At 42.6% G+C, this 24,811-nt stretch overlaps 1 protein-coding gene across 10 annotated transcripts in view; it reads right to left on the bottom strand.

Annotated features, from left to right (window-relative positions):
• Wdr20 (WD repeat domain 20) overlaps positions 1-24,307 on the bottom strand; it is a 69,976-nt gene extending 45,669 nt beyond the window's left edge. The window contains exons 1-2 of one of the 10 annotated variants that reach the window (XM_050154704.1): positions 23,903-24,307; positions 10,286-10,335 (exon numbers count right to left, since the gene is read on the bottom strand). In XM_050154704.1, the coding sequence (XP_050010661.1) occupies positions 10,286-10,335; positions 23,903-24,151 (299 nt within the window). In that variant the 5' untranslated portion in view covers positions 24,152-24,307. The remainder of the gene's footprint in view (positions 1-10,285; positions 10,336-23,902) is intronic. The other 9 variants (XM_050154705.1, XM_050154695.1, XM_050154696.1 and 6 more) reach the window with 9 other exon arrangements.
• Positions 24,308-24,811: the final 504 nt, after the last annotated feature.

Genomic DNA, 24,811 nt, shown 5'->3' with positions numbered 1-24,811 from the left:
AAATACACTCTACTTCAGAGACGCTATTACAGTGGCATCTGGAGAGAAGACCTGGATGAAAACCGGCAGTACACACAGAAGAGTGATTAATAAATAGAGCACCAATCAGGATGCACAGACTTGACCCAGGTCTGACCTGTGAGCTTGAACCAGCGACCTGCCTTCCACACTACAGCACCAAGGGAAAGGAGAGGTAACAACAGTCCTAGCAGATGCGGCTTGAGGAGTTTGCAGGAGTTAGAGTCTATAAAATGACTAGATGCCTGGCATGAAGCAAGTGCTATAAAGGCATTAGCAATTGCAGATTGCCAAACCCTTATCCTAAATGCCCATGGTTCAGAAGTGGTCTAAATTTGAGTTTTTTTCAGATTTGGGGACACTTGCATAGACTTTACTAGTCAGGCATTCCTAACCTAAAAATCCAGTTTCTGAAATACTCCAAAACCTGGTAGCTCCTGACATCACTGTTTTGGAACATGGTCAGGTTCAGTGAAATCCAAGAATGGTGGGCCATGCCCACAAAGTCCAAATCTATATACCATTTTAAGTAAATAACACAAATATCTAATTGTTAAATGCATTCAACCAAGAATTAGAAACAAACAATATATCCCTTGCATTTTAAAAATATTTCCTGTTCAGTTGCCTGCTGAAAGATGTGTATATATTAAAAAATATAAAATTTGAAACTACAACACAATCAAAATAAGCAAAATTTTTCTAGCTATTTATGATTTACTGAACTTGATATAGTGTAATTTAAGTTAACTTTTTATTACAGATTTTGTAACTTTTTTATTTTATTGATATTTATTGAGCTCTACATTTTTCTCTGCTCCCCTCCCCCTTTCAACCCTCCCCCAAGGTCCCCATGCTCCCAATTTACTCAGGAGATCTTGTCATTTTATACTTTTCTACTTCCCATGTAGTAGATTCTATCTATGTAAGTCTCTCTTAGTGTCCACATTGTTGTCTAAGTTCTCTGGGATTGTGGTTTGTAGGCTGGCTTTCTTTGCTTTATGTTTAAAAACCACCTAAGAGTTGAGTACATATGATAATTGTCTTTCTGTGTCTGGGTTATCTCACTCAAAATAATGTTTTCTAGCTCCATCCATTTCCCTGCAAAATTCAAGCTGTCGTTATTTTTTTCTGCTGTGTAGTACTCCATTGTGTAAATGTACCACATTTTTCTTATCCATTCTTCGATCGAGGGACATTTAGGTTGTTTCCAGGTTCTGGCTATGACAAACAAAGCTGCTATGAACATAGTTGAGCACATGTCTTTGTGGCAAGATTGAGCATCCTTTGGATATATACCCAAAAGTGGTATTACTGGAAGGTTGTTTCCTAATTTTCTGAGAAATAGCCACACTTACATCCAAAGGGGTTGTACCAGCTTGTATTCCCACCAGCAATGCAGAAATATTCCCTTTTCCCCACAACCTCTCCAGCATAAGTTGTCATCAGTGTTTTTGATCTTGGCCATTCTTACAGGTGTAAGATGGAATCTCAGAGTTGTTTTGCTTTGCATTTCTCTGATGACTAAGGATGTTGAACATTTCCTTAAGTGTCTTTCAGTCATTTTAGATTCCTCTGTTGAGAGTTCTCTGTTTAGGTCTATATTCCATTTTTTTTATTGGATTATGTGTTCTTTTGGTGTCCAATTTCTTGAGTTCTTTGTATATTTTGGATATCAGACCTCTGTCTGATGTGGGATTAGTGAAGATTTTTTTCCCATTCTGTAGGCTGTCATTTTGTCTTGTTGACCATGTCCTTTGCTTTACAGAAGCTTTTCAGTTTCAGGAGGTCCCATTTATTAATTGTTTCTCTCAGTGTCTGTGCTGCTGGAGTTATATTTAGGAAGTGATCTCCTGTGCCAATGCGTTCAAGTGTACTTCCCACTTTCTCTTCTATAAGGTTCAGTGTGGCTGGCTTTAGGTTGAGGTCTTTGATCTATTTGGACTTGATTTTTGTGCATGGTGATAGATATGGGTCTATTTTCATTTTTTTACATGTTGATATCCAGTTATGCCAGCACCACTTGTTAAATATCCTTTCTTTTTTCCATTTGGTATTTTGTTGCTTCTTTATCAAAGATCAGGTGTTGGAAGTAGTGTGGATTGATATCCGGGTCTTCTATTTGGTTCCATTGGTCCTCCTGTCTGTTCTTATGCCAATACCAGGCTGTTTTCAGTACTGTAGCTCTGTAGTAGAGTTTGAAGTCAGGGATTGTGATGCCTCCAGAAGTTTTTTTATTGCACAGGATTGTTTGGGCTATCCTGGATTTTTTGCTTTTCCAAATAAAGTTGAGTACCGTTCTTTTGCTTTTCCAAATAATGTTGAGTACCGTTCTTTTGAGGTCTTTGAAGAATTTTGTTGAGATTTTGATGGGCATTGCATTGAATCTGTAGATTGCTTTTGGTGATATAGTGTAATTTTTTAAAGTTATAAAATCAATTTAGAAGTCTGATCAGTGAAAGTACAAGTTAGTTCATAAAAGAGAGTACCTGTTACCATGTGTGTCTCTATCCATCTCATTTCCAACCCCCAGGAAAGTATAAGAAACACTAATCTTAATTCCATGGCCCATCTTGCCTGACAACAGATGATAAGATCCCTATTTCTCTTTTGGTTTGTTTATTTGAAACAGAGTCTCGTGTAAACCCAGACTGGTCTTAATTATGTGGCTGATGATGACTCTGAACTTCTGATCCTCCTGCCTCTACCCCCAAGTGTTGAGATTATGATATGCTATCCATATGCTGGAGGAAGCATTGCTAGAGTACCATCAGACAGGCCGTTCTGGGCTTCCTCATCTAATCTACTAACAGCCACCATGTCTCCAATGAAACCTCAAAAGAACCAGACATAGAGACACACACCTATAGTTCCAACTGCTTGGGAGGCCAAAATGATAGGATCGTCTGAGTCCATAAGGTCAAGACCACCCTGGGACACAGGTAAAGTGAAATCTAGGTGTGGCAGGTCATGGCCAGAAGCCCAGCACTACAGAAACTAAAACGGAAGAACTAGAAGGACCTAGGCTACAGAGTAGGACTCTGTCTCAAAAAAACACAAATGAGTTTCTATCATAGTGGCACACACCTGTAATCTCAGCATTCAAGAGGCCACAATAGGAGGATAACTGAGGGCTGAAGGTCAGCCTAGGTAGGCTACATATTAAGCTCCCAACCAGGCTGGGCTACGGAGTGAAATACTATTTATTTCAAAAGCAGCAGTAACAGTCACCAGGTGGTGATGGCACACACCTTTAAACCCAGCACTTGGGAGGCAGAGGCAGGTGGGTCTCTGTGAGTTTAAGGCCAGTCAGATCTAGAGCAAGTTCTAGAACAGGCTCCAAACCTACACAGAGAAATCCTGTTTCAAAAAAAAAGGGGGGGGGACAATAAAAAGTACAGAAGGCAAAATAAAACAAAAACCCAAAGAACAGGGTTCAGAGAGCATCTGGACAATGAAATACATGGAGGTATGGGTAAACAAAAACTCACCCATTGGCAGGGAAGTGCTGTACCCCTCAACTCCACTGATTCAGAAGCCCTGGGCTTAGCCCCTTTCCACACATTGTCCTATGTACCACCTCATCTACCTGTTTATTTGTAACCTTCAAAATATCTTTTACAGAGCCAGTGAAATGGCTCAGCAAGTAAGGCTCTTGCTGCTAAGCCTGATAACCTGAGTTCAAGCCCCAGACACCACAGGAAGAGAGAAGGACTGCAAGTTGTCCTCTGACCTCCACATGCTTGTCATGGCATGCACACACCCACAAACAAACCAAAAATGTAAATAAAGAAAAATTTTAACCCTTTAAAATAAATTAGCAAATGTTGAAAACAGTGTTTTCCTAAGAATAAATCAATCATGGTGGTGGTGGCACACACTTTTAATCCAAATACACAGGAGGCAGACAGAAAGATCTCTGAGAGTTCAAGGCCAGCCTGATCTACAAAGTAAGTTCCAAGATAATGGAGTGGTTGTCCTGGACACAGAGAAACCCTGTCTTGAAAAACAAAACAAACAAAAAAATAATAAATCCAACCTGGGAGAGAGTTATGAAAACTTGACTTTGCAGTCAATACATCAGAAGCTCTGCTGACTTGCAACTGGGTCTGAAGTGGCGATTAGTCTCAAAGGGCTGAACCTGCAACCCAGACGGGCCAATGCTAGCTATATTCACTAAGACTTCTGAAACTGCAAGAGGTCTATTTCTTTTTTTATGTTTATTTATTTATTTATTAATTATGTATACAATATTCTTTCTGTGTGTATGTCTGCAGGCCAGAAGAGGGCACCAGACGTCATTATAGATGGTTGTGAGTCACCATGTGGTTGCTGGGAATTGAACTCAGGACCTTTGGAAGAGCAGGCAATGCTCTTAACCACTGAGCCATCTCTCCAGCTCCAAGAGGTCTATTTCTTTACCAACAAACAGTTCTGCTGGAGTGGACACATAGCTGCTGGGTGTCCTTTAATCTGGAATTAAGGACAGTTGTGAGCTGCCAAGTGGGTGCTGGAAACCAAACTGGTCTTCTACAAGAGCAGAAAATTCTCTTAACAGCTAGACTGGGAGTTTTTGTATATGTAAGAAGTAAACAAAGTACTACAAGCAAGCAGAAAGGTATGGTAAGGTGCCTAAGAGAAAACTAAGACATGGGTACAAAAGAGGTGTGTAAAGGCAGCAATGATTTCAGCACAACCAGTTCAATCTCGGTGAGACAATCTTCTCAAGAGAAATGGGAAATTCTGAGGAAGCCACTGGCAGGTGAGCTTCGTTAGTAGGCTCAGCTTGGATTTGATGTTATTAGAAAAGTGAGCCATCGCAGGCAAGTTGATAAAAATGGTGACTAAAAACAGACTGGACAATGGTTAAGTCCAGGCTAAGCAACATCAACATGAAGACAGGAAGCAAAGAGCATAGCAGGAAAGATTTATCACCAGCTCACACTAGAGCTACACTAGACCTCTGTTCTACCATGAAGACTGACGACAACACATGAGAATATACATGCTACTGTGTGACAAAACTTTTCTTCTGTGACACAAGTGTTCCTGGGAGATGCAACACATGCCTATTCACTGAAGATGGGGAACCCATGACAGCAGAATACAAATACCAAATACCAATTTGATGAACCAGTGAGTTTTATTGGGGTTAGTTACAGGAGTATGGATGAGGCATCACTTACAGGAGCAGAAATGACTCAAAGACAGCTGCATCACCAAAGCCACTCCACCATGGGTGACAGACAACTCACAAAAAGCTGGGAACCTGGAGCGCACTTCACAGCCTGCAGGGACCTCTACGGGCTGGAGAAGCCCTTTCCAGGAGCCTCAGGTGGTTTAAGCCTCTTCCTAGTATGGTATGTGCTTCTCCCAAGCAGCTCATGTGGTCTGTCTTTGCAGCTTTACTGTTTACTCTGAAGGGAGGGGCCTAGTGAATCTGGTAATTTTAGGGGCTTCCTGAAGCTATTTTGAGTTATCTTCCTGCTGAAGGAGCTTCTCTGCAGGATGGAATGTTATAATCTCAGAGCAAACTGTTGCCCAAAAGGTACAAGGTACAAGAGAATCCTCATCCTAACTGCAATCAGCTTCCCTGATGGAACCAGGAATTAGTAAAGAGATCTCAAATGGTATTTGCCCCAATGCAGGGAGAAGAAAAAACTGGCTTGTTTTCTTCAATTTTTTTATGTACCTTAAATGTGGTACATAATGTTATTTAGCCATTACTACACTTATTCCTGATCTTTCCACCTTCATTTACATCCTGAACATTCACAAAATTTGTTTTGACGCAAAGTTCAGCCATAGGTTGTATATCCAGCACTGTTTTAAACTCAACAACAGTAAGAAAGACAATGGGAACTAGGCAAAAGTGGAAGAAACAAATCAACACCACTGCTGTCTTCTGACCTCCATATATGCAACACTCACATCATGCACTCACAACACAAATACTAACAGCAAATTAAACACAAATACTAACAGTAAATTTAAAAGACAATTAGAAGCCAGACTCACACAGTAACTCTCATCACTTGAGACCCTGAGACAGAAGTTTCCAGCAAGTTCAAAGCCAGCCTAGGCAACATAGTGCTTTCCAAGACAGAGCAAATTTGTCTCAAGAAACAAACAAAAGACCAAAATCTTACTAAAAAAGAATGGGTGGAGACCTGGACAACTCAAAAAAATCACGATTCTCGGTGAGGTGTGACGACACATCCCTTTAGTCCCAGCACTAAGAAGGGGAATAAGGATCAGAAATGCTCAAGTCCCGTGTGAGCTATATACATAACAAGGTGGGCCTGGACTAATGTCTCAAAATTGCAGAACAGTGTCAGGCGTGGGGTGTGGTGGACAACAGAGGCAAGCAGAACTTTTTGAGTTCCAGGTCAGTCAATGGCTACACAGTAAGAGCCTGTCTCAAAAGAAGAAAAAGGAAATATAAAGGCTCTTAAACATGCACTCAGCGTGATTCCAATCGTGAGACACAATATCTCCACTGACACCATGTCTCATCTGCCGCACTGCGCCAGAAGTCAACACTGGTATACCCTGTACAAGGTACTGTGGCTGTGTAGCTCCAAATCACAAATGTTTATCTTTGACCCATATATTCTACTCAGAATAATTTATTATCAGATACTCCACCCACATGGTAAATGGCTGTATATAAGGTTACAATAAGCTGCATAATTCAATCTCCATCAAGGGAGGAATTTCATTAAATTAAGATTGTGCACTCATCACATGCTTTTAATTACAGCACTTGGGAGGCAGAAGCAGGTGGATCTCTGTGAGTTCAGGCCAGTCTAGTTTACAAATCAAGTTTCAGGACAGCCAGATCTGTTACACAGAGAAATGTTCTCAAACAAAACAAAAATAAGACAAGATATAAACATACTGATGCTAAAATTTGCATTTTGATATAAATGGAATATACCTATGAGTTACTGCTGGTTATTTCTGGTGTAAATAATAAGCAATTAACTATTCTACCCATGAAGCCACATGTCCATATCCTTAGCTCCAGTACTGGCTATCTGTGAAGAGAACAAGGTGCGTGGGGCCAAGATTTGAGAGAGATTGTAATATCCTTTGAATTTTGAACCATGCAAATGCACTGACTATTTAAAGAACAAAACAGGCCTAACAAGAAGCCATAATACCCATAATACCTACATCCTAGACAGAGACTGTCTTACTAACTCGCCTCAGATAAGTTCTTTCACAGTTCACTCAACCAGTATTCGCTGAATTCTACTCTATGTGTCAGGCACTGCCTTAGACACTTACGAAGGAACTCTCGCTAGCCGGGCCTGGTAAACATAGCTCTAGCAGGCTTTGTCCTTCTCTTCCATTCTCTCTGTCTTGCTAAAAACCCGCTATATTTCTAAAGCTAGCCACCAAGAACTATTCCCTTATTTGGCCACTTCATTCTCCTAAGGCTGACTACCAAGGTTCTGCTATCAAAGGACTGAAGTCCAGCAATCAAAAGTGCCCTTTGGCTCACCTAATTAACATGTCCAAATAAAATTAACAACTCAAACAAGGCATGGTGGAGCACACCTCTAATTCCAGCACTCAGTTGGATCTCTGTAGATGCAAGACCACCCTGGTCTACAAAGAAAGTTCCATAACAACCAGGACTACACAGAAAAACCCTGACTTAAAAACAAAAACAAAAATTAAACTCCTCATCCTAACATGGGGTTTCTCTCTTTCCCTTTATAAACCACGATTTTCCTATGTGCCATACCTGTCTCCTCTCTATCTAGATGCAGTCCTTTGTCCCTCCAGGACAAATAATCCTGTGCCCTTTACCTTGTTCCCGTACCCTTCCCTCTTCCTCTATCTCCTGTCTTTGTCCCTTACCCCTGCCCTCTGTCTCTCCAGGACAAATAAATTTCCTTTGGGCTGAGAACTTGGTCTTGGGGGTCCTGAGCTGATACGTTTCCTTCTAAGTTAGGTCTCAGGAGTGAAGATAATAATCACTACCTCTTCCTGTAGAAAAGACAAACAAGTTAGATGAGAATCAGACAGTAATAAGGACTACGAAAAAGTTAAGCTGTGTATGCTGCTCATGTCCATAATCTCAGCTAATGCAAAAGGATTACCATGAGATCAAAGTCATCTCAGAATGAGTTCTAAGACTGCCTGGACTACAGAATGAAACCCTGTGGAAAGGAAAAGCTACTCCTACCTCATGTAGTCCCTGTCTGGAAAGGAATAGCAGAATCACATTTAGGTACTATCTTAGTTACTTTTCTATTGCTGTGATAAAATAATTGACCAAGGTACTTATAAAAGAATGCATTAATTTGTGGCTTATCATTTCAGAGGGTTAGAGCCCATGATGATAGAGCAAAGGCACAGAGGCAGGAACAACTGAGGGCTTACATCTTGATTCATAAGCTGAAGACAGAGAAACTGGGAATGGTTTGAGTCTTTTAAAACCTCAAAGCATACCCCACTGACACACATCCTCCAACAAGGTCACATCTGCCAATTCTTGCCAAACAGTTCCATCAACTGGGGACCATTTACTCAAACATGAGCCTATGGAGGCCATTTTCATTCAAACCACAACAGGCAGATATCAGAAAAGGTGAGGGAGCTAGCCTTATAGCTATATGGGGAATGATCTAGTCACAGAGGGAACAAAGTTCATGTTGTTGCTCTGATAATAAAGGGTGGGTGTAGCTCCCCTTTAGAGAAGATCGAAGGGAAAAGAGGAAAACAACACTCCTGGCAGAGAAAATAGCACATAAAAATAAGTATAAAGAAGCTTAATGCTAATCAGAGGGATTAAATGGAAGCCAGTAAGTCAGCAAGAAAATGAAAGAGCTGCAAATAAGGAAGGCAAGGGCTGGCTCATGCAATATGAATAGGTCATGGTTTGGGGTTTTTTTCTGTTCATCTGTATTGCTGGGGATGGAATCATGCCTGCTGGGCATGGTAGACAAGTAGTCTACCACTGAGCTACATTCCTGGCAAAAATTTAACAGGAAGGCTGCTTGTTTGTCCCAGCTACCCAGAGCCAAAATAATCACACAGAAACCATATTCATTAAAACACTGCTTGGCCCATTAACTCTAACTTCTTATTGGCTAACTTTACATATTAATTTAAGCCATTTCTATTAATCTGTGTATCACCACAAGGTCGTGGACTACCAGCAAAGCTTTAGCACATCTATCTCCGGTGGCATCTCTTCACTCTGCCCTTCTTCCTCCCAGCATGCCATTTAGTTTTCCCTGCCTACCTAAGTTCTGCCCTATTAACAGGCCCAAAACAGTTTCTTTATTAACCAATGAAAGCAACACAAAGACAGAAGGACCTCCTACATCATTTCCCCTTTTCTTTCTCATGGTAGACTCAACAGGGGTTAGTACTCTAAGCAGTGTAGCACTCAGAGGTGTCAGCAGGAGGATCATATTCAAGGTCATCTTCAGCTACACAGCCCACACGAGGCCAGCCTGGGCCACCTGAGACCTTGTTTCAATAAACAAACAAATAAATGTCATTGAATGGCTTCAAGTCTAGGAATGATATCAAATTCACATTTATAATGATTCTAGTAACTGTGTAGAGTCGGGACAGAAGAGGCAAGAGGAGACTAGAGGCTGTCTAGGAGAGCTGAGTAAAGAAGCAAACACACACAGGTCTGTTCAAGGCATACTTTCAAACGGGAATCAGCAGGAAACAGTAAAACTAGGAGAGTGGGAGAGAAAGAAGCACAATGACAATGGAATTCAAATGTTTTATAGAAGACAAAGACACACCAAGGGTCAATGAGGTGGCTCAGCAGGTGAGGGTGCTCACCACTAACCCTGAAGAGTGAGTTCTTTTCCTAAGACCCATATGATAGGAGAGCTGACTCCCAAAAGTTATCCTTAGACCTCCACTAGTGTGCCATGTAATGCATGTGTCCTTCCTCATCCCGTACCAAGTAAATAAATGTAGTTTTTTAAAAAAAACTTTAACTATTAGAAAAAAGTATGGGCTAGGGAGATGGCTCTATACAATTCTGACATCTTGAGTTCAAGCTCTAGAAAGAACTCCACAAAGCTGTCCTCTGACTTCTGCACACATACCACAGCATGCACATGCACAAACACGCCATACACACACTCATCAATTTATTAATTTTAAAAGGAAAGGCACATTAATAGAAACTTAGAACTGTCTATTTAGAATCAGGAGTTAAGGACGAAGTAAGAAATGAAATAAAAAACTACTCAGATCCCAAATACTTGTTACCACTTACCTAATACATGGGAGGCTGCTAAAGCAATAAAGCTCACAGGAACTTTGAGCCTATCATTTAAAAACAAGAAAAGATTAAACATGTTTTTATTCAGTAAGCTAGGGAAAAACACAGAGAGTAACCTAAAGAAAACTAAAGGAATAAAGAGAACACAGCAGCATGCATAAAACAAAAAAATGAGCTCGATATTTGTTGGTGGGTGTGTGTTTGGAGGGTAGGGTGTCTCACTATGTGGCCCAAACTGGCATTTAACCTACAGCAATCTTCCTGCCTCTGTCTCCTGGGTATTGAGATTATAAGCATTAGCCACCACACTGAATTTGAAAAAAAATATTTAACAAGCAAATCTTGTAAATCTGTTAGGGAAAAACAAATCCAAATGAGAAGGATAAAGTTCAAGTCAGTGACAGGGCCTAGCACCACCTAGGCCAAAGTCAAGGTCTAGAGCAGGAGGAAAGGTAGTTTTAACACAGAGATGGATACTTAGGACTAGAGACACACAGCCCAAAAAGCAGATGGCAACGGGAGCTGAAGAAAGAACTGGCGAGGCCACTCACTATCAAGAAGGAAGATCTACAGCTGAAGGTGAACGAGGCCGAGATTGGCCAGAGCATATGTTAGTTCAAATTTTAATTGCCCTAACTAATTTGTGCTCTCACAGAAATACCCACTGGGTTCATTTACTGAAATAAATCATTTTTCCTGGGGGGGAAAGAACATAAACTATTTCAGGAATAAAAGAGAAATATGATTTCAAATGTAGCCAAGAAACATAATAGAATTGAGAAAGGAATTAAGACTAAGTCATTGAGGAAACCCAACAATTAAAATCTAGACAGTAGGAAATGAACCAAGAAAAGAAGCCAAAGAGGCATGGGCCAGAAAGGTGAATTCAGGATTAAAGTGACAAAATGGGGGTGGGGGAGGGGAGGGTGAGCCGATCAGCAGGCTGTTGCACAAAGCCTGAGTGCTGTCTCTAACCTGAAACCCACACAGTGGAAAGGAAAGAACCAATTCCTGAAAATCACCCTGACCTCCACAAGGCACACGTGTTCCTACACATATACACCACAATAATAATAGTAAATTTATTCATTCACTTATTTATTTATTTATTTGGTTTTTCGAGACAGGGTTTCTCTGTGTAGCTTTGGAGCCTGTACTGATCCTCACTCTGTAGCCCAGGCTGGCTCTGCCTCCCGAGTGCTGGAATTAAAGGTGTGCGCCACCACCACTGGCAGTAAAGCAAAATTTTCAAGTGTTAAGACAAACCAAGGTGAAACACACCTGTAACCCCAGTATTCAGGAAGTTGAAGCAGGCAAGAAAACAGAGAGAGAGCGAGAGCGAGAGCGAGAGCGAGAGCGAGAGCGAGAGCGAGAGAGAGAGAGAGAGAGAGAGAGAGAGAGGGAGGGTGGGTGGGGGGGGGGGGGGGGTGGGGGGGTGGGGGCAGCCTGGACTAAGGAGAAAATTCAAGGCTAACCTGAGCTATACAGTAAGACTCTAACTTAACAGTAATAAATATATAAACAAACAGGCACCCAGTAAAACTGCTCAGCAGATAAGGCGGGCATTTACAGCCAAGCCTAAAGACCCGAGTTTAGTCCCTAGGATCCACCTTGTGGAAGGAAGGTACCAACTCTCAGAAATTGTCCCCTAACAAGCGTACATGCTGTGGTGTGTGCATGTCCCACCAAACAGAAACTAAAATAAAAGTATAAAATTAATAATTAAACAGTGGTGTCAAGTGCTGCTGAAAAGCTGAATGGTAGCTAGTGGATTTGGCAGCAAGAAGTTGAATATCCAGTGCCATGTTGAATCTGACACTGAGAGCCAAAGTCACACTAAAAAGGTAAAGGCTTTGTGTAAACTCAGATTCTGATGCTGAAATGCTCCAGCCGATGGTAAGACCCTGAGCGTCACTGCAGTAGAGCATGCCAGAGGTAGATTGGGACCTCAGGGTGGCCACAGAAACCATGGAACCAAGAAGTCGCAGTGCAAGATGGCCACACTACAAATGAAATCGCAGTACCTAATTTACAGGCACTAGCGAAGGGACAACCATGAGACAGGTGACACAGTCTACCACAAGCTGAGGCAGCCAAGAAGTCAGAGCAGAGCCACCAGAAAGAAAAGTGACAAAGTCTAAGAAGAGAGGTTCTAGAGGGACACAAGAGGTGACTGGTCTATTCAGGCTCTGAAAGGCCACTCCACCTCCATCCACCCTCTGAGCTCTCTCATGGAAACCCAAGACTTCAGGCACAGCATGGGAAGCCAGGAGGACAACAGATACTAATTTTTAGTTAGCTGAGATCTTACTTCCCTCTATTTGCTATCTACATATACAGTTAGACCAGGACTAGGGGAAGGGGAATGAAAGGAACGGTACAACTCCTGCATCCAACAGGAAGGAACTGGAGGGCAGCAGGATTTTTTCTGAAAGGTCAAGTATGGACTTTTCTCCCCAGGACTCCAGGATAGGGAACAAAAAGCCAGTGTCAGGCATTCAGGACACTAGGCACTGCTTCCTCCTGAGTTAATCCAGAAGACATCCAATAGTACAAGAGGCCAGACAGCAGACTAATTTCTAAACGTTTTGAAGGGGGCTGGCCTATCTCCATGAATGGCGAATGGCGAGTAACAGAGAGCACACCTGGCTGCTGAAAGGGACAGGAAGATCACCTGACTCATTTAAAGGGGTCCTTAGAGAACTATAATTTAAACCAACTTACTTTCTTCCTTCCTTTCTTCCTTTCTTTTCTTCCTGCCTTCCTTCCTTTCTTCTTCATTGAGGCAAGGTCTCTGTATTCCTTTCAGGCCTAGAATTCACTCTGTACACTAGGCTGGCCTCAGGCTCATAGAAGTCAGTCTGCCTCTATCCCCTGAGTGCTGAAATTAAAGGCGTGTGCCACCAGAATTGTCAAGTCTAAGGCAAGCCTGAGTTAAATACTGATCCTGTCTCTATGTAGTAATAGTCTAATGGATATGGACAAATAAGATATGTTTCTGCCCTCAAGGTCAGTCTAAAAGAGGAAACGGGTTATTCCTTCTAGGTCCCCAAACCAGCCAAGACCCTCAGTGTAGCTCATGTCTCTCTTTAGCATCTGTCTGTAGAGCACTTTCCTGTCTGGTAGATGAGAGCCTATCACCTCTCCAGCATCTAGCCACAGCAGCTAGGCTGGCAAGCTGATGGAAAGCAAACCCAAAAATAAATAAATAAATAAGTCTATCTTAGCAAATAAAGCTGGTCCCCAGCCAAATATTCAATGATATAAGGTAATTCATCCCTCTAAGTGGGTTTCTTATTAGTATTATTACAAATACCTCCTAACATTACAAAACACTCAGATATATTACTCATAAACCACCAATCAATCAGCCCACTAACTTTTTTCACTTCAATTTTTATCTTTTGTTTCCAAAAGACTGTTAAATTTCATCACTAACTATTATAATATAAATCATTTACCTCTTATATAATAAACCTTGGAGAATAGCAACTAGTTAAACTGGTAACTATGGCTCAAAACTGTATTAAAACAGGGACCTAAAAATGACTCGGTTAAGGCCAGGTGGTGGTGGTGCATGCTTTTAATCCCAGCATTGGGAAGGCAGAAACAAGTGGATCTCTGTAAATTCAAGGCCAGCCTAGTCTGCAGAGTGAATTCCAAGATGAACTTCAAAGCTACAGAGAAACCCTGACTCGGGAAAAAAAAAAAAAAAAAAAAAAGGATTCGGTAGTGCATGCCTTCTGAGTTCATAATTCTATACAAACTAATCTCACTAATAAAACAGAAAAAAATGTTCTCTAAAACATCAAATACAAAAATCTTCACATTGCTCTTTAAATTTGTGTGTGCAGTGTATTCATCTGTTAGTGCATGTGGGCACTGGATGGAGGACAGGTTGACACTGGTGTCTTTCCTCGACCACTCACCACCTTTATATTTTTGAGATGGTCAAATTTTTTGAGCCTGAGGCTCTTTGATTCTCCAAGATGAACTAGTGGGCTTCAGGGAATCTGCCTGTCTTGCCATCTCTCCCTTCCCGCCCTAGTACTGGGGCTACAGGTACAGCACTACTTACTAGGCCTGCCTTCTTATTGGGGTCCTGGGGATCTTGTTTGTATGGCAGGCATATTACTACCTAATTTGAAAAGTTTCTTTAGCTCTACAGCCAAACCAGATAACGACAAGTCCACTGTGATGGTTCTTGTTCCTAACACAGTACCACTATGTCACTAGCATTAATCACAAAATAGTACCTAAATCAACAAGCTTCTTGAAGGCAGAACTTGGTCTACACACGCATGTAATAATTGACAGACATGCTTCACAACACTTGCAGTGAGACCAGCATGCAGGGGGTGGAGAGATGGCACAGCAGTTAAGAGTGTAAACTTGCACTCTATTGACAGCACCCAGTCAAGCAGCTCACAACCATGTACATAACTCCAGCTCCAGGAACACTCCAACTCTAGAATCCAATGCCTCTAGCCTAGCACTCACATTCATATGCACGTGGCATGTGCACACACACACACAAGTACATAATTAAAAATAGTAAAAATAAGCCTTAAAAAAATGAATGACATTCATTGGGTGGTGGTGGTGCACGCCTTTAATCCCAGCACTTGGGAGGCAGAGGCAGGCGGATCTCTGTGAGTTCGAGACCAGCCTGGTCTACAAGAGCTAGTTCCAGGACAAGCTCCAAAGAAACCCTGTCTCGAAAAACCAAAAAAAAAAAATAAATAATAATAATAATAACTACCAATGCTTTCCACTCAGGATGCAAGATTCTAAAGTTTAAAAAAAATTACTATTTCAGAAGTCAGAAAGCAATTCTCAATGGAAAAAAGCAATTCAATGTGTGCCCTACTAGATTATGTACAAAATTTCTTAAAGTAAGCCTGGCATGATGGTGTGTATCTATCCATCCAGCACCCAAGAATTTAGTTAGGGTGGGGAGACTGCCACGAACTCTAGCCCAGTCCGGGCTATACAGCAAGACCTTGTGTTCTTTTCCCATCTTCTCCCTTCAGCACCACCAAACAACGACCACAAAACTTAATTTAAAAAATAAAAATTAAGCCAAGGCATTTAGAAGAGGCAGGTGGATCCTGAGTTCAAGACCAATCTGGTCTACAGAGCACGTTCCAAGATAACCAACTGTCTTAAAAAAAAAAAAAAAAAAAAAAAAAGCTCAAAGCCAACAGACTGAGCAAGTTACTAATACCTTGACTCAAAAACTACTCCAAAAAAGGGTGAAGGGAGCTACATAGTTGACTACTCATCAGATAAGAGCACTTCTTGCTCTAGCAGAGGACCCAGGTTCAGTTCTTAGTACCCGCATGGTAGGTAGTTCACACCATCCTTAACTCAAGTTCCAGAGGATCTGGTACCCTTCGCAGGTACCAGGAACACACATGGTGCACAACCACATATGCTGGCAAAACAATACAGTTAAATTAATCTTAAAAATATTTTTTAACTCAAAACTTAAAAAGGCAGATAGCTTGGAGGCAGAATGCTTGCGCAGCATGCTTAGGTTTAATCACTTATGCAGATAAAGAAAAACACTGATGGGAGAGAAGGAAGGAAGAAGAGGGACAGAAGGGAGGGAGAGGAGGGAGGGAGAAAAGAACAGAGGATTTGAATATGACATCCTAAAGCCATCCAGTATCTAAAGCCAGGAGTGTGTGTGGCATCCAGTTCACCCTCCATAAAAAGCATATATCTTTCCAACATCACCAACAGGTGGTCCAGCAGTTTTTGACAAGACAAAATGTTCCTCCTCTTCCAAATCAGTCCACCATCCACTTTCCTCAATAAAACTTAAATGGCATCAGCTGGTTCTTTTGGCTCCAACTTCACTCAAGCACACAAGTATAAACCTTAACTAGCATAAAGACCTAGAAGTCACAGTATTTTCAACTTGCTTATTTATTTATTATGTATACAGTGTTCTGCCTGTTTATATAGGAAGAATGCACCAGATCTCATTAAAAGATGGTTGTGGGCCACAATGTGGTTGCTGGGAATTGAACTCAGGACCTTTGGAAGAGCAAGCAGTGATCTTAACCACTGAGGCATCTCTTCAGCACACCAAATTTAAATTAAGAAGCAATGAACTGGGGCTGGAGAGATGGCTCTTCCAAAGGTCCTGAGTTCAATTCCCAGCAACCACATTGTGGCCCACAACCATCTTTTTTTTTTCTTTTTTTGTTTTTTTTGAGACAGGGTTTCTCTGTGGTTTTGGAGCCTGTCCTAGAACTAGCTCTTGTAGACCGGGCTGGTCTCGAACTCACAGAGATCTGCCTGCCTCTGCCTCTGCCTCCCAAGTGCTGGGATTAAAGGCGTGCGCCACCACCACCTGGCCTACAACCATCTTTTAATGAGATCTGGTGCCCTCTTCTGGCCTGCAGGCAGAGCACTGAGAATACTGTATACATAATAATAATAAAAAAAAAAAAACTTAAAAAAAAAAAGAAGCAATGAACTGCCAGGTTATAGAGGCAGAGGCAAGGGATTCTCTGGAGTTCGAGGCCAGCCTGGTCTACAGATCAAGTTCCAGGATAGCCAGGGAGGGAGGGCTACACAGAAAAAACCTTGTTTGGGGGGAAAAAAAGAAGCAATGAACCTAAAAACATTAGCAGCATCTCCCCAATGGAAAGATGAATTTATTTTCACTTTTAAAATTGAGTATGTAATCATACAATCTTAACAGATAACAGGCCTTAGACCCATCAAAATTTAATTCCCATGTACCACAGGAATCATCACATCAATAAAGTCCTGAGCAGTACATTCATGGTGTGGAGTCTGAAATGGGAGGGGAGGAAGGAGCAAGGAGGTTTGGTCTGCATGTTGAGTAAATCTGAATATAGTTGGTTTGATTTAGTTCAGCTTTTTGAGACAGGTCTTATGTACTCAATGTTGGCCTTAAAATCCTGGTCCTTTTGCCTCCCCTTCCAACTGCTAATATTACAGGAGTGCAACACCATGTCCCACAGACTACAACTTTAAAGCAATTGTTCCTAGTACATGAGTCTTGTAGGTAGTGTGGTTTGATAGCAATAGATAAAAGCAATCTGCAAGTCCGGTGTGGAGGTATTACATTTTAGCCCAGCACTGAGGAAGCAAATACAGGCAGATCACTATGAGTTCCATGCCAGCCTGGTCTACATAGTGAGCCTGGAGGCCCTACCAGGGCTACAAATTAAGACCCTGTCTCAAAAACAACAATAAAGTAATCTGTAGCATTTGTTTACTGTCTAACTTTATTACCTATTGGCAGTACTGGGAAATTTTTTAAGATATGAACTACTAAAAACTACCCATATTACTTTTAGACCCACTTGGACACCTTTTGAAGGTATTGCATGAGTAGACACAGCTTTATTGAGTCATTCAACTCAAGAGATACGGCAGCAAAGGTCCTGCCTCAATGATGAGCACTGCAATGGGCAAAGAGAAGACAGCAGGAAAAGCCCAATCCGCTGTAAGGAAGCTTTGTCTACAAAAGAGATATTCTCACAGGGAATTACAAACCGAGAAAATGTCAGGAAGGCAAAGTACAGGGTGCTGTGAGAACATGTAAAGGGGAACTAATCTAACCTGTGAATTCACATAAGGATTTGCGAAGGAAGTGATGGTTAAACTGAGATCTGAATGGAGACCATTCACATTGATATAAAAACAGTCTCCACAAAATAAAAAGACAGGTCCAATAAAATAGTTACCTTTGGGATCTTTTTCCTAAAACAATCTTTAAAATAATAGAATAATTCATAAAATATTTAAAAGCTAGTAGTTCACAGTTCCGTGGGAGGTGTCTTTCTCATCTCTCATAGCATCCTGCTCACTATTACTAGGATTACGGCAGTCACTCAAATCTGCTGAAATGATGTTCATAACTGTATAATACTGATGTTCATGCTGTCTTCAACTAAGCAAAACAAGTTCACAAACTTTATCTCAGAACATAAGAAATCAAAGGTGTTTCCATCTCCCGCATAAGGCTGATACAGATTCAGTGAAGGCCTGGCATGTTTAAACCCAAAACTGGGGGGTGGGGAGGAGAGGCAACCGGATCTCTCTGTGAGTTCCAAGCCTATCAAAGCTACACAGTGAGATCCTAAGTCAAAAAAGAAAAAGTAGGGGCTGGAAAGATGGCTCAAAGGTTAAGAGCACTTCCAGAGGACCTAAATTCAATTCCCAGCACCAACATGATGGCTCACAATCCTCTACAATGAGATCTGGTGCCCTCTTCTGAATACAGGCATATATGCAGGTGGAACAATGTATATATACATAATTAATAAATAAATCAGGAAGGAAGGAAGGAAGGAAGGAAGGAAGGAAGGAAGGAAGGAAGGAAGGAAGGAAGGAAGGAAGGAAGGATTTAAAAGGCTTGATTAAAGGCCAGCACATGCCTTTAATCCCAGCACTCAGGAGGCAGAGGCAGGCAGATCTTTGTGAGTTCGAGGCCAGCCTGGTCTACAAGAACTAGTTCCAGGACAGGCTTCAAAGCTACAGAGAAATCCTGTCTCGAAAAACCAAAAAATAAATTAGATAAATAAATAAATATAATCTCAGCACTTAGGAGGCAGAGGCAGGCTTATATCTGTGAGTTCTAGGCCAACCTGGTCTAAAAGCAAGTTCCAGAACAGCCAGAGCTGTTATACAAAGAAACTCTGAAAATTAAAAAAAAAAAAGTGTGATCTGTCTAAAACAATTTTTTATGCTCACATATGCTTCCGTTTCCTTATAATGAAAACCACTAATAAACTTATCTCCTCTCTAGCCTTGGTTTTCTGAGGGAGATAAATTACCTATACCTATATCATCTACTGCTAGACTCCGATCTCTAAGCATTTAAAAGAGCCCATATTGTACTCCACAGTGTTAGACTACTTCCCCATGCTTCTCTGAAGAAAGAGAACACACACGTGGTGATTGCTTGTGTGTGCTCTAACAAATAAAGCTTGCCTGAAGATCAGAGTGTGGAGCTAGCCACACTAATTAGCCATAGAGGCAAGACAGTGGTGGCTCACACCATGAATTGCAGCACTCGGGAGAGGCAGGCAGATTTCTCTGAGTTCAAGGCCATCCTGGGCTATAAGAAATTGAATCCATCCAAGAGAAACAGAGTCAAACAGTGGTGGCTCACATCTTAAATCCCAGCACTAGGGCTGTTGAGACAGAAGTAATATGGCTGGGTGGAGAAAGGAATATAAAGCAGGAGGAGACAGGAGCTAGCAGCATTCAGTCTGAGGATTTGTAGGGACAGGATCACCCCTTTGGTCTGAGGATTCAATAGAAGTAAGAACTAGCGCTTGAATGCTCTGCTTCTCTGATCTTTCAGCATTTAACTCCTAAATCTAATTCCGGGTTTTTATTATTAAAACCAATTAGAATTCGTGCTACACATACACTTAGCTTGTGAATGCCTGTAATCCCAGGACCTGTACAGGCAGAACAGGAATTCAAGGTCAGCCTAGACTACATAGTAAGATCCTATCTCAAAATATAATGGGGGGGGGGGTGCGCAAAGGGAATGGACAGTTCAGTGGTAGTATTTGCCCAGGATACATTAAGACTCTGGGTTCAATACTACCCATTTTACACATGTTTAATTTAGTTGTAAATCTCAACCAAATTGGGGCTTTTAGGTGATCTAAATAATTGTAAAATTTCATCCTTCTTGGGCTGAGGGATGTGACTCAGTGGCAAGAGTTCTTGCCTAATATGTATTATGAGACCATTGGGTTTGAGCCCCAGCTCGCCCGTGCTCTCTCTTTCTCACACACAAACACAACTTATATTTCTTGAAGAAAGGTTTTTTTTTTTATTGAGAAAAGGAAAAGAAAAAAAAAGTTTCCGCCTCCTCCCAGCCTCCCATTTCCCTCCCCCTTGAAGAAAGTTTTTTGAAAAAACAAAAAACATGTCAAAATAGCCAGTAAAAGACCTATTTACTACTTACCCTAAAAGTAAGTTCTGACTTCCTAACTAAAGATGACTACTTTGCTTTATTGAGATAGGGTCTCACTATATGGTTATATGGTAAAGAGTGGCCTCTAATTGTCAACCCTCCTTATACAGGGCAAATTATTAGCTCTATTTTAAAATCAGAGCCAAAACTCACCACCATCCTGTGGTATCTATATTCTTAGAATTTGATTTACTTAAGGTTTTTTTTTTTTTGCATTTTATTTATTTGGTTTTTCAAGACAGGGTTTCTCTGTAGCTTCGAGGCCTGTCCTAGAACTAGCTCTGTAGACCAGGCTGGCCTCAAACTCAGAGATTCACCTGCCTCTGCTTCCCAGGTGCTGGGATTAAAGGCGTGCGCCACCACCACCGGCCTAGAACTTGAAAGATAAAGGAAAGGAGAATCAGGAGTTCAAGATTATCCTCTGCTACCTGATAAGTTCAAAGCCAGCCTGGTCTATTTAAGACCTCATCAAACAAAAAGCTATTTATATTCAGAAATGACAATAAGTACAAACTCACTTATGGAAAGAAAAACTTCAATTGCAACAGCTAGAAGAGTTTAAATATGTCAAAAATACAAATGTATCTCAAGATTGATAAAATTTTATACACACAAAGTATCAAAGCACTCAACTCACCCAGTTAAAGGCAACTTATGCATTTCAGACTTTTTTTTTCCTTTTTGAGACAGGGTTTCTCTGTGTAGCCCTGGCTGTCCTGGAACTCACTTTGTAGACCAGGTTGGCCTCAAACTAAGATATTCATCTGCCTCTGCCTCCCAAATGCTATAATTAAAGGCATGTGGCAGTGTTCCAGACATGTTTTCAAGAAAGTTGTAGTGTAGTTTTCAAGCTCTTAGAACACCATTTTAAGAATACTTCTAAACGAATGGTCTTTTTCTTACTATGCAAACCAGAGCTACTCAATCCAGATGAAGTTTGTCATAAGAATGAGCCAGAAAAGACTTTCAGGGCTGGATGCTTAACGTAGCAAGGGAGCACTTGCCTAACAAATGACAGAGGCCCTGAGGTTCTGTCCACACCCAACACTGGGGGGAAGGGGCACAAAAAATGGGGGAAAAGGAAGCAACTAACCCAAATTAGTAATCATTAATGCAAGTAATTTTATTTATTTATTTGGTTTCTCGAGACAAAGTTTCTCAGTACTTATGGAGCCAGTCCTGGAACTCGCTCTGTAGAACAAGCTGGCCTCAGACTCACAGAGATCTGCCTGCCTCTGCTTCCCAGTGCTGGGTTTAAAAGTGTGTGCACCACCGCATGCCGTAAATTTCACTTTTTAAACTTTTTCATTCTTGTTAATGCCACATGTACGCAGGTGCCCAAAGGGGTTTGAAGAAGGGCTTTGAATATTCTGGAGCAGTGATTACAGGCAGCTGTGAGCTGCCTGATGTGCGAGCTGGGATCTGGACTCTGAAGAGCACCAAGCACTTTTAATCCTACTGAGCAATCAATCATCCAGACCCTGTGAATTTAACTTTGAAGCACGCTGCATTTTTATACCATCATTATTTTGGTTTTAGTTTTGAGATAGGTTCTAGATAGGTTCTAATTATGTAGCCCAAATGGGCCTGTGTAGGCCAGGCTGGCCTTGAACTCAAAGAGACCACCTGTCCACAGCGCGTGCTGTCACCACCACACCCACCTGGTTTTTTTTTTTTTTTTTTTTTTTTGAGGTAGGTTCCTGCTATATAGCCCATGTTTGACTCAAACCTGTTAACTGTACCCCAGGCTGGCCTCAATCTGCTAACTATAGTCCTGGATGGCCACAAAAATCACAAATTGAGTGCTAAGATTGCAGGTGTGCACAACCACAGTAGGATCTAATTCTAATTTTTCTAAGATTTATTTTATTTTTTTTAATTACGTGTGTGTGCTCTAAGTGAGTACTCAGAACTCCGAAAAGGGTATCAGCTGAAACTGGAGTTTCAGGTACTGGGGAATAGCCTGACACAGGTTCTGGGAACTAAACTGGAGTCCTCTGCGAGATCAGTGCAAGTTCTTAAATCACTGAACCAGCTCCCCAGCCCCTAAACATGCTTAGATAACATAGTCCTTTAAAATTATTTCCAGAGAAAAAACTTAATAATCTGATATTCAAAGAAGGAATGTTGAGATAGCAGCTTCTTTTCTGACAGTTACTCTTAGTGCTTATTTCTATAATTTACATCTACTGAGTGTGTCAGGACCCTAACAACCATTGTAGCTATTATATTACGAATTCTAATATGCATTGAAACCCTCTCCTTTTTAAAGAAATGCAAGGAAAAGTTTCAAAAGTATCCAAGGTCACCAATGAGTCAATAACAAAAGTTGGAAGTCAACACTAAAACTTCAGCTCCTACACTATAAACCGCAACTTTTCCAATCCCAAAAGAGAGAAGAGTCAACCAACTATTTGCAAAAACCACCCAACACCGTAGTACACTGACTAGACCCAAATCAAAGATTCACCCTGGACTAAAGAAACAACATGCAACATTTGCATACCATTATCTCCTTCCTTGTTCTCAAAACCATACAAAATAACGTAAAAGAAAAAAACCTCTGGATATATTAATCCTTGGTAATGTGTACTCTTCGATATGAACACTTTATTTTCCCACTAACTGAACATTTATAAGTTAATCTTTCATCACCTTGTCACATTCCATCCGAGGTGCTATGGGGTACATTCATTCCTCACTCAACAGCCAAAAGTTAAAAAACATGCAACTCTCAGAACATAGTTACATTGCCAATGACAGAAAGAAAAGCGTCAATAAATTGCTGCTTTTAACGAGACATTTTAAAACACGATGACATGCTTCCCAGAATTACTGTTAAGTTCTTGGCCGGTTACTTAAAAGTAGCATTTAAGGCACATCCCTCTCTGTTTGGGGCATAGCCTGACTCGTCAGACAAGATAAATCTAGGCACGCTCACACAGAACACCTCTGAAGCAACTTAGCCTATTGAAAACATCATTGCCACCTTCCCTGTGCGAGTACTCAAGCCCTGTCAAAATACAAGGGACAGAATGACCCTCTTCAAAAATCTTTCGGGAGAAGGTTCCCTCGGCGAAGACAATAACAGCAGTCCTCCCGGGAAGGATTTTAGAAACAGTGTTGACACCGGGAGGAGAGGCTCCGAGGAAGTGTCAGTGCGGCAGCAGGTGGAGTAGCCCTGCGTGCCGAGCAGGTCCTTTCTGACCTAGTCTCCAAGTCCTCCGCCTCCCTGTCCCGGTTCCGCCTTACGGACCTTTCCGAGCCGCCTCGCGCCCGGGTCCTCTCACTCAGGGCAGGACTCTCGAGCCTCCCGGGAAGCGAGGCCACCTAAGACGGCCGCCGCACCTCTTCCGGGGACTCAGGCCCGCTCCCCGGCAGTGTCGGAACCTGACGGACCCTACCGTTCCCAGGGTCTCTCCGGCCCCGATTCCAGAGCCCCTTCCCCTTCGAGGCACCGCCGCCGCCACCCGCCTCACTCCGGAGTACCCCGGCGGAGTTACCGGCCCACTCAAAAGTACCAGCGCTGGCCGCCCCCACCGGTCACCCCGGCCTCGCTGTCACCGCCCAGCTCCCGGCTTCGGCCCGCACCGCCGGCGTGCCCCCGGTGACGCTCGGGTCGGTACCTTGCGGACCCCCTTGTAGATATAGAAGTAGAGCTCCCGGCCCACATTGAAGCAGAGGCGGTCGCCGTTGCCAGACTGGTCGTTGAGGTTTACGAAGGAGACGCGGACAGGGTTGGATCCCTGCGAGTTGAAGGGCACCCGGTTGGGCCGGCTGTACTCCGAGTGCGGCAGCAGCTTGTACAGACCTTCCCGGGTGGTGAATTGGGTCTTAATTTCGTTCATCTCCTTCCCTCCTCCCTCCGTCGCCATCTTGGAAAGCAGCGTTCATCCTGCCCTAAGTGCCCGGATCACGCCCACCGCGCAGGCGCCGTCCTCGGCCGCTCGTCCTCCACTCCCCACCCCCTTCCTCGTGGCCCCGCCCATTCTCGAGCCCGCCCCTCGAAGGCGGGCCAAAGCGAAGGGGGCGGGCTGATTTACGGTCCCACTGCGCACGCGTGCTCACCTGGGGCGCTCCGCCCGACGGGGGCGTGCGCAAGCTCCTCCCCTGGGTGCCGCCCTCTCGGTACCTGTGGGAGCGAGCGCGCCGCGCTCAAGTTAAGCATTGCTAAGGTGAGTTGAGTCTGTGGGCGCTCTGACCTTCGCTGAGTGGACCCTCACCCGGAGAAACCGAGGGAGGACGCCGCCTTGACCTCGGCCGGCTGGTTGTCCCGCGGACCGTGAGAGAGACGAGCGGGGAAGGCCGGTGTGCATCCCAGCTGTGCTCGCCCTCACGCGTGAGCTGGGGTGGGTGCCGGGTCCCGAGCCCCTCTTCGCCTCCCCGACGCAGTTTCGCAGAAGACAGAGAAGGACTGGATTTTATTACACCCCACGGTTTTGTTTCCGCTTGTTTGGTACTTGTTTGAAAGCGGAGTTGAAAGAAGAGCATAAATGTACAGGACTTGTGTTTTCAAATCTCACCTGAAACCTGAG

The sequence above is a fragment of the Alexandromys fortis genome, unplaced genomic scaffold, assembly GCF_014885135.2.
Source record: "Alexandromys fortis isolate MF-2015 unplaced genomic scaffold, M_Fortis_MF-2015_v1.1 scaffold_91, whole genome shotgun sequence".
Classification (NCBI taxonomy): Eukaryota; Metazoa; Chordata; class Mammalia; order Rodentia; family Cricetidae; genus Alexandromys; species Alexandromys fortis.
The sequence above is the reverse complement of the archived record's forward strand: the minus strand, read 5'-3'. Positions and strand labels throughout refer to the sequence as shown.